The sequence below is a fragment of the Geotrypetes seraphini genome, chromosome 8 (genome assembly GCF_902459505.1).
Source record: "Geotrypetes seraphini chromosome 8, aGeoSer1.1, whole genome shotgun sequence".
Lineage (NCBI taxonomy): Eukaryota > Metazoa > Chordata > Amphibia > Gymnophiona > Dermophiidae > Geotrypetes > Geotrypetes seraphini.
In genome coordinates, this window is record NC_047091.1 from 161369960 (window position 1) to 161387889 (window position 17930).

The 17930-nt window shown below is 39.9% G+C and overlaps 1 protein-coding gene across 6 annotated transcripts in view; it reads left to right on the forward strand.

Annotated features, from left to right (window-relative positions):
* Positions 1 to 17930, forward strand: part of MAPKAPK5 (MAPK activated protein kinase 5) — a 157887-nt gene that overhangs the window by 114580 nt on the left and 25377 nt on the right. For 4 of the 6 annotated variants that reach the window (XM_033954487.1, XM_033954488.1, XM_033954493.1 and 1 more), the window contains 4 exons: positions 1253 to 1333; positions 6341 to 6528; positions 10950 to 11070; positions 11701 to 11831. In XM_033954487.1, coding sequence (XP_033810378.1) covers positions 1253 to 1333; positions 6341 to 6528; positions 10950 to 11070; positions 11701 to 11831 — 521 coding nt within the window. The remainder of the gene's footprint in view (positions 1 to 1252; positions 1334 to 6340; positions 6529 to 10949; positions 11071 to 11700; positions 11832 to 17930) is intronic. The other 2 variants (XM_033954489.1, XM_033954490.1) reach the window with 1 other exon arrangement.

Here is a 17930-nt window from a genome sequence, read left to right on the forward strand (position 1 = left end):
ATCTATTGGTGATTTGTTGGGTTTTCTTGGAAAGCTATAAGTGTGCTTATTGTTGGAGTTCTACTAATTGTTACAAAACTACTGTGACATGGTGAGTAAATTCCAAAAAAATTTCCACCAACTTGGATGCTTAACGGGTTGTAAACATAGAGAAAATTGTTACATGGAAATTATGAGAGGGAAAGAAGCATTGTACAACTTGTACTCATCAACTTGGGAGTCTCTACATATGTAATGGTTGTGATCTTTCTTATCCATGGAGAAAACAAAGTTGCATACCTGAAAGCAACAAAAAATGCCCTCCCCAAGGTTGAAGCTGGCTTTACAAAGAAACAGACATTCACTGTGACAGACAATTGTGCTGGAACTCCAAAGCATACTTATAACTTTTTCCATAGGTTTCTACGCTCTAGAATAGAGGACTGTCTCGACTTTGTCAAATGGTGGTCACATGTGTGACCGTTGGATCCTGCTGTCCACAGATAACATTCAGTACAGGAGTGCAACTTTGCTTTCCACTCAACGATCAGGTTTTCAGGATATCCCCAACAAATTTGTTTGAGATTTGCCTACACTGTGGACAGTGTGCTGAAACTATATTATGTGTATTTGGTTTTTTGTTGTTTTTTTTTAAATTTTTTATTCATTTTCATATATCCACAAGTGTAACATAGAAATTTTAAAAGATCACATAAGACATACACTTGAATTCCTTTCATGTATCATGTATTATGTGTATTTGTTAGGGATCTCCTGAAAAACTCAGTAGCTAGGTGTTGGCTCATGGACCAGTTTGAGCACCATCAATTTAGGAGGACTTCAGAGGAAGAGATGGTTTTGTTTAGTTCCATTCTTAAAATGGTCCATTAAGTTCTTACCTTCTTTCCTTCTGTAACCCTTCAACTTCTTGTTTGCAACATAAATATATATACACTAACCTGAAGAAGGCACCTCTGTTAAATACATTTTCCTAACATTTTTTTTTTATTTTAAATCTTATTTGGTTTCTTTAGAAGTATGGATACTGCTTCCCTCCCCACACACACACATTTGTACATTTAGAGGCACAGATCTTAATTTTGAAATGTCTACATGACTTGTGGCTACCTTCTGTCACTGCAATCATCTTGCCTTAGCATGTGGCCCTGTGTCTTGCGGAGAGAAAGGACATGATGCAATGACTAGTGTATATGTATAAAATCTATTAACTCCAGAAGTTTTTAATATGCTGGTATTTTTTTTGCTGCAACAGGTACTAGAGGCACAAAGAAGACATCAGAAAGAGAAATCTGGAATTATTCCTACCTCACCAACACCCTACACGTATAACAAGGTAAACTAGAAAAAAGTGTTGGTTTTATACTTGCCAAAGATGAGTAGTTTTCTTTTGTGATTGTGCAGTAAACCACAGTATGTGAGGAATATAATACTAACCATACATGAGTGAGTGTTTATTCTGTTGAGAAGCAGCCTAAAAGTTGTCAGAAAAATTCATTAGAGGAGGTCTGAACGTTCTTACAAGAATTGTGTGTGATTTTTGTATTGGAGCAACACTTGATCTTATCTGCAAGTGGGATAAAGGTATAAAAAGTAAAAATGCAATGTCCTAAAACAATAGTTAAAACTGGAGCATGTCTTCCACCTGAGGCAGTATCATCATAGGAAACTATCTTCTGCAGTTCACTATGGAGTTGGCAGCTTTTTTGTGTGGTAAGATGACATGCTAATAATATTTAATGTTTCTGTAGCTGCCGATTAATTTTTAATGCTTTCTATCTAGAGTTAATTCATTCAAGATCAGAAATATTAAGCAGTGAAAATTCTTTTAACACATGAAGCCCTTTTTTATTAAGTAGTTAAGAGAAGTCTTTTGATTGGGGTCTTAGCCTGTAGAGCTTGTGTCAGAATTGTCTTTGCCATAATGCTAAAACAGTCTCACCTGCTTGGTAACATTTTATTGTGCTGTAATGTCGGCAGACAGTATAACCAAGAAATTCCCACCCAACAATGGACCTGAAAAACTTGAAAGTTTTGCAGGTTGTGCTAATTTTTATTGCATAAAGATGATGTACATGAACTTCTGAGATTGCATTCGTCCTATCAGATATCATCTACATGGTCTCTAAAGCTCATATCCAATTTTGTTCTATCAGCATGTAAATTATCAATGTTCTGTACATGGCCTAATTAAGATGCAAATGGGTGTTAATACATTAAGGGCCAGTTTCTGTAACTGGCGGCCACCGATCATATGTCAATCATGCATCGGCACCAGTTTCAGAATCGCATGTATGGGAAAGATAGGCGCCGGAAATTTAGGTCAAGGTTTTCTGGGTCTACATTTCCAGCACCTGTCTTTGTGTGATTCATGCCTATGTAGGCGCTTTAAACCAGTGTTCTTCAACCACCGGTCCATTGACCAGTGCCGGTCTACAGAAATTTCCTGCCGGTCCACAGGGCCAGTGTTCTTCAACCACGGTGTGATCGATGCGGCGTTATCTTCAAGCCAGTGCACAAAGCCACGGGCATCCTGTGCCTGAACCGGAAGCCTTCTCTCTGACATTGCAACGTCAGAAGGTAGGCTTCCAGATGAGGCACGGGACGTGCAAGGTGCAATTAGTACTATTATGGGGGCGGTGTCTGGGATGGAGATTGGGTAGAGATGGGCGGGTTCTGGCCCACGACTTAGCCCAGTGTTCTTCAATCACTGGTTATTTCTGCCGGTCCATAGGTGTAAAAAGGTTGAAAAACACTGCTTTAAACTACCTAACACCACTTCTGGCAGTGGCCATGCCTATTTTGGCGTTAGGCGGCCTAAAGCGTCTACGTAGGCATGATTCTGGTGCCTTTTATATAGGCGCTTCAACCTCACCGCTTTTTGCTGTTTTTAACGGCCTACTAGCACCTAAGTTTAGGCACCAGTTTTAGAATGTCCCCTCAAATGATTAGAATTCCATATGTTGCCCCCACCTCACCACATATTCCCCGCATGCAGTAAAGGGGAACAGGGTTGCATATAAAAAGATCATGCAAATAAGGACTTGTAACAAAAGTATACCAAAAAGGCTTTTTACGTTTGAGGAATTCTTTTTACTGGTGAGTCATTTCTTTATTTTAATATCTAAGTTAAGTTGTAGAATCTAAACCTTTACTTCCTCTGATTAATTACCAGGTTGTTTGATTTAACCCTGGCATAGTTCAAGCAGTCAGTTATATGAGTGTTTTTTATACAGTTTGTATAGGTTAGTCTGGGGTCTTTCACAGCTGGTCCCTTCTAATCTGCAGCTGATATCTGAATGAATACTCGGGTTATTTTGAGCCAGAAGCCTTTAAGGAATAAGCATAGCACCTTTCTGAGCCTCCTTATTAGTATTAGGCATGATTTCTGAAGTATAGGCACTGTTCAGCTGACTCATTGATGGAATTGCGCCTGGCATATCCCAGTAGCCACACCAGAGTTTAGCTCTTAAATTTATGGGAAAAAGCACAGATGACCTGCTAAAGATTTTAATTGCTTTGTTTATCAGTTTCTTTTTTTTTTCTTAAGTGGGGGAACCTGCTTTGTTTTTCTGTATTTTCATTAGTTGTCATTACATTGTCATTGGTTACAAAAAACTTTAAAAAGAAAAAAAAGTTTTTACTCTGATGTTTTCTTTGTAGGTTCTGTGCTGTGTATTTTTTGTTGTAATAAGCTAACTATATAAATGATTTTTTGATTACACTCTAATCCATTTTCCATAAGCCTATGGCTAACTACACACCTTGCAATCATAAAATATTATGAAAATATTATGAAGGTCTGGGGGGTTCTCTAGTTTGGGTTAATGGTGGGTTTTTTGTAGGTAAATTGTATCTTATCTACATAATTATATTAATGTATATATTTGCTTTTTCTTCATGCAAGAAATGTTCTGATTGAATCTGAAAATCTTGCTGCAGATTCTCAATGAATACTGTAATACAGCCGTTGTGGCCCCTTCCCCCTGGAACATCTCTTATTACCTGTTAACAGATGTTCTCTGAAGGCAGTATTATATTAGTCCTCATGAAACTCGTTCATTTCTACTGTAAGTTGGCTTCTACTGGCAGATCACTATGCTAGACAGTTCTACAAGCTTGCAGAGCTCTGTTTATACTTTTCTGACCCAGGGTCTCTCAGATGACATCATCCATATGTGGGAACAAATAAGTCCTTGGAGAACATCTGTTACAGGTAAGCAACTTTTGCTCTGTGTACAGTTTTAAAAAGATTCTGAGGGTGGAGTCAGGGCAGGGTTTTAACTTAAGCTCATGCTTAAGAATTTTCAAGACTGTGCATATATTTTAAACACTCTTGAAAAATTGTATCCATCGAATAACCAGAGTAAATGTTAACACACAAAGCTTCCCTGGGTAACTTTCAAAGCAGTTTGCAGAATTCACCAAGAGGGTAATTTTATCTTTTCATATGTATGCAATACTATGCATAATCCATATTATTTTTAAATTCATGCATTTTATTTATTTATTTATTTTTTGCATGGAAACAATAATCATCAAAAACAGGTGTAAATATCTGTGAGTATTTTTTCAGGGCTACTTGCAAAAGGGATAGTGCATGGGTATATTTCCCTTTGAGAATGGATGGAAAATCTGTAGAAAAAGGTACCCATAGAACTTTGCATCAAATTGCCATCAATGTGGTGGAAGTCCATTGAATTAATGATTACTGATGGTGACAGATGAAGTAAATCCCTGTTATGCATGCTGTTGCATCTCCTGGCTTCAGTGAAAATGTAGCTACTTTTTAGCTGCATACTGTGTATGTTAGGTAGTTTTCAGATAGCCCCTAAATTGATTTTGAGAATTGCCTTCATAATGGACAACAGAGAAATATAGGTGCCAGATTTCCCAGTTCTAGGACTTGAGCTTGGGTTTGACTTTTTTGGTAGATGGCCCTCTTCTACTGTGTGTTTGGTTCTGGTATTGCTCAGCATAGCAAGAGGACCTAAAGAATGTCTAGTTTTTCAGCTTTCAACTCTTGGCAGTTTCCTTTCAGAAACTAAGCACCTTTGCAACTTCATTAAAACAGAAGTCAAAATTCTGCCAGAAAGAACTTTTTTTTAATAGGTTAATAGAAAATTGACTATGATAACTTTTATGCATTTCTCTTTTCAAAAGATGGTTGCTGTCTAGCCTGATCCTGCATTTGTGACATGGTATTATTGCAGGGAAAACCTTTTAATTTCAAGTAACTACTTATTGACTTCCACAAGGAAGGCCCAACATAGCTAAATGCTCTCTTTCTTGTGGAATTCACTGCCTAGATTTTGAAAGTACTTTTGGATGACATGTTTTCATTATATTATTTGTTTTATTGTAGCATTGTACAACATATGTATTATTTTATTGTAAACCACCTTGAAACTCAGGTGTTTGGTGGTATATCAAATTAATGAATCCAGTTATAACTTGGAATTACAAATTAGTCTGCAAGTTTTTTATTTTACCAAAACTGTCATTTTTGTTTGCTGAAAATGTTCTGCTGCCTAACAGCAGTAAAAGGGTTTCCTCTTGTTGCCAGAGGAAACGAACCTGTAGACAACCCCAAAATGAAGTGAAAAGTGTTTTGAAAACTTTAGAAGAACATTTATTAACAGTTAAGAGGTGTATTTACCAAAGGAGCTATTGCATAAAATGGGCCTTATGGTTAATAGCACTTGTTAATGGTGTTAACTGTTAGTAAATTACTCTTACAGTTTTGTTTAAATAGGATGTCATAACTGAAGTCTTGGAAAGCTCACCAGTCATCATCTCAAAAGCAGAGCATGTGGAATTTTAAAGCTAAATATTTGTGCTGATACAATGAGATACGTTGATGCAGAATTGATGACAGTTTGGTTTTTATAAGTCCTAACCATGATGTCATCACTATGACATTTTGTTCCTTTTGTTAGTGTGGGGGGGAGGGAAAATGGAAAGGGGTTTGTATATTTTGGAGCAGGTTCTAATTATAGTGACAACAGGATTTTAAAACCCTCTTTAAGTTGATAAATAAAACTATGTGTTAGGGAGAATAGAGTTCTTTAAGCTATGGATGACGTTAGTTGATTTACAAGCTTTCCATGATGTCATTTTGAAAATTAGACGTTTTAAATCTTTTGAGGGGGATCTGATCTCCTTGATTGTATGCCCATTGTATTCAATAAGAAGGTAAAATGGTATAAAATTCAACTAAAATGATTTTAAATCCAATTTTTATAATAAGCCATGAAAATATTTGAACTTAGTCACGCTAGAAGCGCATCATCTGCTGTCCCCCTTTAAAAGCTACCAAAAGTGATGATTTCCTTGCTTTCAGAGCTGTGACTTGTGGTCCCTGGGTGTCATTATTTATGTGATGCTGTGTGGATACCCTCCTTTTTACTCCAAACACCACAGTCGGACAATTCCAAAGGACATGAGGAAAAAGATCATGACGGGAAGTTTTGAATTCCCAGAGGAGGAATGGAGCCAGATCTCAGAAATGGCAAAAGACATTGTGAGAAAGTGAGTCTGTTGGAGACCTGTTCTGTTACCTTGCACTGTGTATCTATTACTTACACTGACTAAGTTGGACTATCATCTGGGGTGGTGGCTTTCCTCACAAAAGGTTACTAAGCCAGTACTGAAGAGTACTGCAGTGACACATATGTTTCGCGCGATGGATGACACCTTTGGACTGTAGCTGGGTTCCTCTTGGGACTCTCTTGCAGCTGTTTTGGTCCTGGAGACCTGATTCTCTGGACTTCGGTGATTCATAATCCGTTTCTATTCTGTACCATTGTCGCGGTTATCTAACATTATTGAACAAACTCATACCCTGTTCTGTTGGCTTAGGAAATAACATCCTAAACTTCTCTAGGAGGAAGTGTGCTGCCATTCAGTGAAGTGTGCACATTAACATTTATCACACATATTAGGGAAGGGGGAGGTTTGAGGGGAAGGGCACAACAGGGGTTTTGGTCCAGCAGTTTCCTCCTTTTGGGCTTCCATCTGAATCTAAACTGGTCTCTAAATTAGACATAGGGATCTCTCATTCAAAAATACTAATTTTTCATTCCCATCTGTCCCCTTCATCCCCTAGCCATTGAACAACAGGTCCCAGCCAGGGCCTAGAAACTTTCTGGAACGCTCCCTTAACATATCCCTTGATTCAGACCAAACAAATGTTTCAATTGTTTGATGATTCATACTTCTGCCTCAGGAAGCTGTGAATATTGTCTCCACAGCATCTCCAGCCATCTGAGGAGCACAATACCTCACCCAGGTCTGCTGCATGGCAGTGTACGATACTATAAGTGGTCTAGCTCCACTACCACATAATTAGGTTGAAAGTTTTAAGGTTTTCCATGGAAATACTCTGAGTTAGAGACGAAAGTCTTGTTAGTGTACAAAAGCCAGCAAATATTTTTCTGTTCTCTGTTGTCTAATACAGTATCTCTTTTTAAATTCTACCTGTTCCATCTTTGAAAACTAAAGAAGCAATCATTTAGTGATGACAGCACCAACAACAAATGTAACTCATTACTGTTGACATAAACTATCCAAAAAGCTTAGCTTGCATAGTAACTCTACAAATGACACTGCAAACATGAGAGAAGCCTCATAGTCCCTCAACTATGAGTTGCCGTTTCAAGTGCATAGAGTAAAAGCTTGACCAGAAGAAAACTGAGAGAATCTCCCTGGTGCCATGAGTGTATTGGGCTGTTTTTTGTGAGCAAGTAGGCACCCCTTATTAAGTAAATCTCTGTCCTCTTAAATAAATCCCACTGCCATCCTGAATCCAGTTGGTCATAAGAGAGCAACAGAAAACGAGAAAAACGAAGTATCGGGCATTTCTAGTTTACATATAAAAGTGTAAGTCTTGAGTTTAAAAATTTATTTCAGAAGGATATAGTGATAGGTCCAGGGCCACTCACATTTAAATTAACACTCTTGTTATCGTTTCCTTTTCTGTTTCAACTCTTGTACATTCATAGTATTCAGCCAGTGCTTCACAGCTGTATGTAGGCCTTTAAAATTTTAGTATGTCTCTTTCACACATCAAAGCAGATCCAACCAGAAGAAAGATGGATAAAAAGTTCAGAATCTTTATTGGTTAAAAGAAACAAACACCCAACTGGCTATGTTTCAAGATATTTTCATCAGGGGTGGTATGATTGTAAACAAGACACAAATATAAAAAACTAAATTATAAATAAGGCTAGAATAACGAACATTAAAATGCATGTTACAATTTATTAAAACCAAAACCAGACATAAATAGTTATATATAAACTAAACTAAACCTTGGGTTTATATATCGCACCATCTCCACGAATGCGGAGCTCGTCACGGTTTACAGGAAGAAGGATGAGAGAGGAACTACAGTGGAGAGATTAAAGAGTTAGGTGTAAAGGGGAAGGTGAGAGGCCTAAGAGGGGGGAAGTGTTACAGTTTTGAGAATAGCCAGGTTTTTAGGAGTTTGCGGAAGAGTTGGAGGGAGCTTGAGGTTCGGAGAGGGGAGGTGAGGTTATTCCAGATCTCAGTGATTCTAAAGGGGATTATAAACACTAAGAGCTCCTTTTACTAAGCTGTGGTAAGGATTAGTATGAGTTTACCGCATGATGCACTGAGGTGACACATGGTAAGTTTTGGGTATACATGCGCAAACCAGGTGCTAAAAAATATTTTAAAATTTTTGGGGGGGTAGGAGGCGTGTCTGGCAAGCAGAAAGTAGGTGTTTCTACATTACCACATGCTGACAAGATAGGAGTTGGTAAGGGCTCATGCACTAATTTTTGGTAATTGACGTATGCTAATGGCTATTCAGAAAATGGAAAATCTACCATTTTCTGGTGGTGGTAAAAGTGGCCTTAGTGCCCAGGAAAGACCTTTCACAAGTGCACAATAAAGCTACTTTTGACGTAGCTTTGTAAAAGGACCCCTAAATTTGATGCAATTGTTAAAAAACTTAGACCATAAAATTAATGTGAACTGATAATGCACACAATAGTATGACATAGCAATATAGATATGACATCACTTGTAAAAAGGATTGGCTCTGCTTTCTTATGTGATGCGACATTCGCAGATCAACATTTTTGAACAGCATAGAATCCATGGGAACTGAGGTCAAGTGTCTTATTTAACCTTAAAACATAGTCTTTAGGGTCACTAATGTGACTTTACTAAACACTAAAATTATGTTAATTTTATATATCATCTTTAACTACATAGAATGAGGCGCTGGAAGCATCTTTGTATGGTGTCCTGGTATTTCTGTTTGAAAATTTAGGAGTCTTAAGTCATTTGAGATTGCTAGTTTTTGCATTTGGTAAACCAAATTGGCGAATGAAATGCACTTTCTTTTCCACCTCATTCCATTTCTCCACATCTCAAACCCAGTGACAGCATATTATGGTGTAACAGGTTATGGAAGGTGAGGATTGCTGAGCAGGCTCTTTGCATTTTCTGTTTTTCCCCTTCATCTGCCAATTTAATTTGAAATACTGCATCTCTTTTAATGAAAATGTTTTATTTTTGACTAAGCAGAAGCACTGGTTTATGTTTGTTTGTTTTTTAAAATGAAGCAAAATTACAGAATTTGAAAGTGATGTGCAGGTTAGTGTGTCAGAACATCCTTAGAGGCTCAGTTCCGGTCTGGTGCACTCCACTCTCCTTGCCTCTGGGTTAGGCAAGTTGGTTATGTATTACTGTGGAAGTGATCACAAATTTGTTGCATATCATATGACTTGCTATATGTCATGGTTTTTTCATATTTGACTTAATGTGCTTATCTTCTGTATATTCAGAGAATCCTGGGAAAATCTGGAAACTGAACTTGAAACTGTTCAATGCTCAACTTTTCAAATTGAGACAAGATGACCTGCACAAAGAAGGGTCTCCCAAGATTCTGTTCATTCACTATAAATCAGTGTCCTTGAATTCATGCTTCTATAAAATTGATTGAATGATGCAAAAAATTGATAAAATGCAAGTCTGAGACTTGATCTTAAGGTCATTTATGGTAATAGCCAACTCCTTGCTCATTGTGTTGTACAAAAAATACCACTTTTCACAAAATTACTAGTTGAAGTAGCTGTTTTGGTTTAACTGAACCATTTTCCTTGGTGCCATAAGCAATACCAAGACACATTTAGAATATTCAATCTTTTTTCAAGCTACTGTTCTTTAACCTTAGGCTTATAAACTGAATAGATTTTCTTTCCCAGATTGCCCTAATGAAAATAAAAAAGAAATAGTTGCTTTCTGTGCCAATATTGTTCAGGCTTAGGCCTTAATGGTAAACAGCAAAATTATATTTCCCAGCAATTTTGGGCTTTTTTTTTTTTTTTTATCATTTTGAAGCTGTATCCTTTGCATTTCAGGTGAGGTTAATGATAGAAAAATACTTCAGTTGATTTTCTTGGTGGTTTATTGAAAACCAAAATGTAATTGGAGCCTTCCAGGTGTTTCTACAGCCAGAGCATTTGGTTCTTCATTAAAGCATGGTGTAAATGAGCATATGTAGTGTCTCTTAAGATGCTGTACACTTTCGACAGCATGTTTAGTGAGTGTATTCAGGGTCCTTGGGATTGAATATATGTATATTTTTTTCAATTATAGACAAGAAATATAGGATGGCACTTATGTGAGCATAGGACTTGTGTACTATAAGACTTGAGAGGCTGGTTAAAATTCTATGACATACTCCCAGAATAAAGACTAAATTAACTAGTGTGATATTCACTGAAGTGAAGGGAGAGGGGCAATGATTGGGAAACAGTGGTAGTGAACCAAAATAACGCACACTGCAAGTTAATTGCTACATAGATAGTATGGTCCATGTTGTACCAAGATTAGGCAGACTGAATAGGCCATATGGTATTGATCTGCCGTCGTGTTTTCTGTTTCTATGATTCTCATTGGCTTTATTTCTTCCACAGGCTGCTTAAAGTAAAGCCCGAAGAACGTTTGACTATTGAAGGTGTTCTAGACCATCCCTGGCTAAATTCCACTGAGGCTCTTGATAATATCTTGCCGTCTGCCCAAATGATGATGGACAAGGTGGTTGTTTTGTTATGCAAAATTGATTCAAATATTAATGGTTAAATGTAATAATTATGGACCAGCATACTCCAAATTTTAATAGAAAACAATTTTTTGTAGTTTTTCCTAGTAATGGGGGAGCAATAAAGTGAAATGTTATCTTAACTAACCATATCTAAAATTCAGATTACTATACTATATGGACTTTTAATTCTTTATTTCTTTCCTTGCACAAACGTGTTACTGCATAGGTGTGACTTGATGCCATCCCCATAGAAGATGGAGTGCATTTAGACAGTGAGATTAAAGGGGAGAAGGGATAAGATCCAAAAGTGAGGGGATATTCCCCAGCCTTTAACATTTTATTTTTCAAGGCATGTTATTTTTGCGATAGTGTTCACCCACCTTCCTTTCCTGCCCTACCATCACTTGAAATGATTGTATACTGAAGTGTTTTTCTTCTTTCCCCCCACCAACACAAAAGCTTTCCAATCCTACCCATTTAGTTTGCCTTAACAGTTGACAATCATTGCTATGAAACTTCTTTCTGTGTGTTTTCCTAGGTGATGTTTTTGATTTGACTTCTTATGCACAAAGGACTTCATTAAAAGGTTTGGCTTTTTTTTCTCTATCTCTTACTCCTTGCAGGCTGTGGTTGCTGGGATACAGCAGGCTCATGCAGAGCAACTGGCAAACATGAGGATACAGGACTTGAAAGTGAATCTCAAACCTCTAAACACTGTCAACAATCCTATCCTGCGCAAGAGAAAATTGTTAGGGTAACACTTAAACAGAAAATTGTTTTTGGAGGTCTTTGTAGATATGCTAACCCAATTGACGACTACATCTAGTAGAATGAAAGGGAAATGTTTTTATGTGACTAAAACCCAATGCTATATGTGGCGCTCACTTGCATTTGTAGATAGGACACTGGAGTTTACGAGGTCTTTTCAAAAAGTTCCAGAACTGTTTATATAAAAATTTATTAAACAATATTACAATTTATTCCATTGGGTCCCCTTCAGATTACTCCCCTTCCCTACACAAACACTTTTACCAATGTTGTTTCCACTTCTGGAAACAGTCATTAAATGCATCTTCAGGAATTGCCAAAAGTTGCTGTGTCGAATTTTGATTTGTCTTCAATAGTGTCAAATCGCTTTCCTTTCAGCATGGATTTAAGTTTAGGAAACAAGAAGTAGTCAGCAGGGGCCAAGTCAGGAGAGTAAGGTGGCTGAAAAAGAACTGTCATCGCATTTTTACACAAAATTTATGAATTTTGACACATTCAAAACACCTTCCACAGCTCATGACATGTTCCCTGTAAGCCACTTTAAACATTTCATAAGTTTCTGTAGCAGTCTTCTCCAATTTAAAACAGAACTTCACGCTGTAGCGCTGCTCATTGAGGTCGCACATGATGGAAAATAGCCAATCACGAAAACACACTTTCATCAAAACTGCTGTAGCTTGGAGGCAAAAGAACATAAGAATAGCCTTACTGGGTCAGACCAATGGTCCATCAAGCCCAGTAGCCTGTTCCCACAGTGGCCAATCCAGGTCACTACTATCTGGCCAAAACTCAAGGTGTAGTAATATTCCATGCTACCGATCCAGGGCAAGCAGTAGCTTCCCCCATGTCTCTCTCAATAACAGACTATGGACTTGTCCAAACTTTTCTTAAAACCAGCTACGCTATCCGTTCTTACCACATCCTCTGGCAACACGTTCCAGAGCTTAACTATTCTCTGAGTGAAAACAAAATGTCTTCCTATTGGTTTTAAAAGTATTTCCCTGTAACTTCATCGAGTGTCCCCTAGTATTTGTACTTTTTGACAGAGTGAAAAATCGATCCATTTGTACCCGTTCTACTCCACTCAGGATTTTATAGACTTCAGTCATATCTCCCCTCAGCCGTCTCTTTTCCAAGCTAAAGAGCCCTAACTGTTTTAGTCTTTCATCATATGAGAGGAATTCCATCCACTTTACCATCTTGGTCGCTCTTCTTTGAACCTTTTCTAGCGCCACTCTATCTTTCTTGAGATAAGGAGACCAGAATTGAATGCAATACTCCAGATGAGGTCGCACCATGGAGCGATACAGGGACATTATGACAATCTTAGTCTTGTAAACCATCCCTTTTAAAATAATTCCCAGCATCCTGTTTGCTTTTTTGGCCGCCTCCACCACCACATTGGGCGGAAGGTTTCATCGTATTGTCTACAATGATACCCAAATCCTTTTCTTGGGCGCTAACTCCTAAGGTGGACCTTAGCATCCGGTAACTGTGATTCAGGTTATTCTTCCCAATGCGCATCATTTTGCATTTGTCCACATTAAATTTCATCTGCCATTTGGACGCCCAGTCTTCCAATTTCCTAAGGTCTGTCTGCAATTTTTCACAATCCGCATGCGTTTTAACAACTTCGAACAGTTTAATGTCATCTGCAAATTTAATCACTTCACTCACTGTTCCAATTTCTAGATCATTTATAAATAAAGTTAAATAGCTCCGGTCCCAGTGCAGACCCCTGCAGCACTCCACTGTTTACTCTCTTCCATTGAGAAAAATGACCATTTAACCCTACCCTCTGTTTTCTATCCGATAACCAATTCCTTTTTTTTTTTTTCCAATTCTTTATTCATTTTTCCAACTTACATCAAGTACACAATATTACAACCAATTCCTAATCCATAACTGAACTTTGCCACCTATCCCATGACACTTTAATTTTCTCAGGAGCCTCTCGTGAAGAACTTTATCAAAAGGATTCTGAAAATCTAGATACACTATATCAACCACATGTTTATTCATACCTTCAAAGAAGTCAAGCAAATTTGTGAGGCAAGATCTCCCTCGGCTGAACCCATGCTGACTCTGTCTCATTAAATCATGTTTGTCTACATGTAACACAATTTTATTTTTTATAATCATTTCTTCCATTTTGCCCAGCATTGAAGTGAGGCTTACCGGTCTAATTTCCCAGATCTCCCCTGGAGCGTAACATTGGCCGCCCTCCAATCTTCAGGTACCACGATTTTAGCGACAGGTTACAGATCACTAACAGCAGGTCAGCAATTTCATATTTGAGTTCTTTTAGTACCCTGGGATGTATACCATCCGGTCCAGGCGATTTATCACTTTTTAACTTGTCAATTTGGCCCAGTACATCTTCCAGATTCACCAAGATTTCTTTCAGTTCCTCCGCATTATCACTCTTGAAAATCATTTCCGGTTCAGGTAGATCTTTTACATCTTCTTCCATAAAGACTGAAGCAAAGAATTCATTCAGTCTTTCCGCTATGGCCTTATCCTCCCTGAGCACCCCTTTCGCTCCTCGATCATTTAACAGTCCCACAGATTCCCTCACAGTTTTTCTGCTTCTGATGTACCTAAAAATATTGCTATGAGTTTTTGCCTTTTTTGCAAGTTTCTCTTCATATTCTTTTTTAGATGTCTTTATCAGTGCTTTGCATCTATCTTGCCAGTGTTTGTGTTTTTTTATTTTCATCATTCGGATCTCAACGGAAAAAAGGAGATTACTTATGAAGTTTCAAGCTACTCAACGCCACCTAGTGCATCTCAAAAGAACTTCCCATTGGGGCGCAATTCAAACTCTCCTGGAACTTTTTGAACAGACCTCGTATATACGTTTTAAGAAGACACAAGGGGAGGCAGTTCTCAAACATATTTGCACAGCTAAAACACTGTACTATCCATGATACTGGGATCTTTGAATGTTGCCACAACCTGCAGACTTTTGCCAACATTCAGCAGAGGAATAGTCATCATTAGGCTGGGGATTTTATTTACAAAAATATGGAAAATTACCTCCAGAACATAAAGGGGCATAGTGCTTTTTCTGGAGGCAAATTTCAAGTGGAAGCACACAGAAACTTGAGGGCTCATAATCAAAAAATAAGTACGTCTAAAAACCCACCTAAGGGCCCGATTCGCTAAAATCAGCGATCGTCCCTAAACCTGTTTTCACTGGTTTAGCGACGATCGCTGCCCTCCAAACGATTCACAAAACTGCCCACCTCATGTTTTCCCCCTTGATCACCCATTTCCCATTCAAATTTGTAAAACCCCAAGCAAAATAGCCAAGCGATTGATTCATTAAAATTTGCTTGGCTATTTTGCATTGGGTTTTACAATCCTAAAACCCAACTGCTGTAGACCTGTTGACAACTATGTTACTGACAGGTCTGAAGGTTTTTTAATAGGTCTGGCTGGGGTTTTTTTTTCTCTCTCTTTTTTTCCCATGGCACAGATATTTTGCGTGTATTACATACGTAAAATATCTGCCCCATTAAAAAAAAAAAACCCAGGCAGACCTGTCAAAAAAAATGAAAACTGGCTCCTCCCCCCCGACAAACATGCCCCCCAGCACGTGGCGACCCACAAATGCACGAGAGATGCCTACCCATTTTTTTGGGCCAATCGGATTTCTTTAGGCTCCTCCTTAAGGAAGTCCCTGATTGGGTCAGATGCTTCAGGCCCCTCCCAAGGAAGGATCCCGAGGCACCTTAGCCAATTAGGGCTTTAGGCCCCGCCTTGTGTATCACATGATGAACTGGGGCGGGGCCTAAGGCCCAGTGGTGTTGCGGCCGGGAGGAGGAATAGGAGGTGTTGGCGTTTCCTCCTCCCAACTACAGGGTATAAGGGGAGGGGAAGGAAGTGGGCATTGTGGTGGCAGGAGGGAGTGGGCATCCCTCTTGCCATTTTGGTGCGGGGTGGGGTGTTTGGCACAGGGGGAGGTGTACAGCACAGGGGGGTGTTCAGTGGACAGGCGGGGCTAATGGCAGGAGGGAGTCAACATCCCTTCTGCCATTTTGGCGCGGGGGTGTTCAGTATGGGGGTGTTCGGCGGGTGGGGCTGATGGCAGGAGGGAGTGGGCATCCCTCCTGCCATTTTTTGTGTTTAGGGAGAAGGTGCTTTGTCGGGGGGGGGGGAGAGAAGGCTTTATTTTTTTTGCCAGATAATCGAACAGATGTATCTAAAATCAGCTTAGGCCTTTTCCCTGCCTCTGTGCGCCCAGAGCGAAAAGAAACATTTTTGGAGGAGTGGGTAAGGCGGGAGGTAGACAGGATGTGAACCGACCTAAACTTAGTTGTTCGACAGCCATAATCAAAGAGTTTGATGGGTTGCCTGGATGGAACTTATACGTTTTGACTTACACCAAGTAAAAACAGGTATAAGTTCTGGTTATGGCCACTGAGTTGATTGCAGCTGCCGCAACCAGCTCAGTATCCCAGGCAACCCGTCCCCCTGCCCCTGTAACGATCTTGCTCGAAGCTGCCATGAACCCCCCCCCCTGGAATGATCACCGGCAGGAGAGATGCACCGTGGAGGGACCTAAGGGCCTGATTGGCCCAGGCGCTTAAGGCCTGTAGGAGGGGCCTTAGGCACCTGTAGGAGGGGCCTTAGGCACCTGGGCCAACCGAAATGTTAGGTCAATCTCCCAGTGCATTCTGGGATGCACTAGCAATGGCCTGAGACTCCAATTGGCTAGATCCCTTAGGCCCTAAGCACCTGGGCCAATCAGGCCCGTAGGCCCCTCCCTGATGCATCCCAAGATGCACCGGGAAGGTGCAGGCCCACCATTCCTTCGAAGATGGGCCGGCCAGATGCAGGCAGGAGCCAGCCAGCTGGCCAATGAAACCATGTTAGAGGGGGGGTCCTGGCAGGGTCCTAGTGGGGGTGGGGGGAACTTTCAAGTGGGTGGGGGGTGTCGGCAGGAGGGACTGGGCGTCCCTCCTGCCGCAGATCATTAGTGGGGGGCCTTGCGTGGTGTCGGCAGGAGGGATTGGTCATCCCTCCTGCCGGGGAACATTTGTGGGGGGTGGTTCGCGGGGTGTGGGCAGGAGGGATTGGGCATCCTACCTGCCGAGGAATATTGCAGGGGGGTTCACGGGATATTGGCAGGAGGGATTGGGCATCCTCCTGCCAGGGAACATTGTGGGAGGGTTTGGGGGATCACAGCAGGAGAGATTGGGCATCTCTCTTGCCGGCGATCATTCGGGGCGGGGGTCACGGCGGCTTCAGGCAGGAAGGACTGGGCATCCCTCCTGCTGCAATCGTTGCAGGGAGGTGGAGGACGGTTCCATGATTCTCTAATCGGCGCTTATGACAGATGCTGGTTAGAGAATCGTGCTTGTAAGTTAGACTTAGTGGCAGTCTGGGTGATTAAACTCCTGAATGTGCAGGTAGGTCATTCTTGACACACCCTCCCCCACCACCACCACAACACACACACATTTTGGATGTTTTTTTCAAGAATGGACATTTCCCTGCTGCCTACTTTGTGCGCCTAGGGCCTTAGGCCAAAAGGGTATTTTGATGTTGTTTTTGATTATGCCCCTCTTGCTATCTAAATATAAGTATTATTTTTCCAAATTCCAAATATACTGTATAGTGCAGTGGTTTGGAGTACTAGGTTAAGTGCTTAAGATGTCTGTAATGAAAATAGTATTTTGTTTCCTCTTTGAATATGATATTTTATCAAAGAAAATTCTCCCTAGTATAAGAACTGAAATATTTCAAGATACACGCATAGAAATAAAGGTAAGAAAGAGGGGTCTGCTGCTTTATTATTTTTTTTCTGTCAACAAGCAGAATATATCAGCCACACAACTGGGGTGACATCCATTGGTGCTGACACAGATTAGCTCTGAAGTTAGGAAAAACCTAAAAGGCTTTTGAAGCACCTACCCATACAGTGCTACCTTACAAATCCCTTCAGTCGTTTATTTTGGTCTAAGTTGTAGCACAGATGTGTTAGTTTTAGTAGCTGGTAGAAAGTAGTTCATGCTTTCTTTTAAGATTTTTTTCCTTTCCTCTGAATTCCCTTGGTACCTCCTTTAAAGGAAAATTT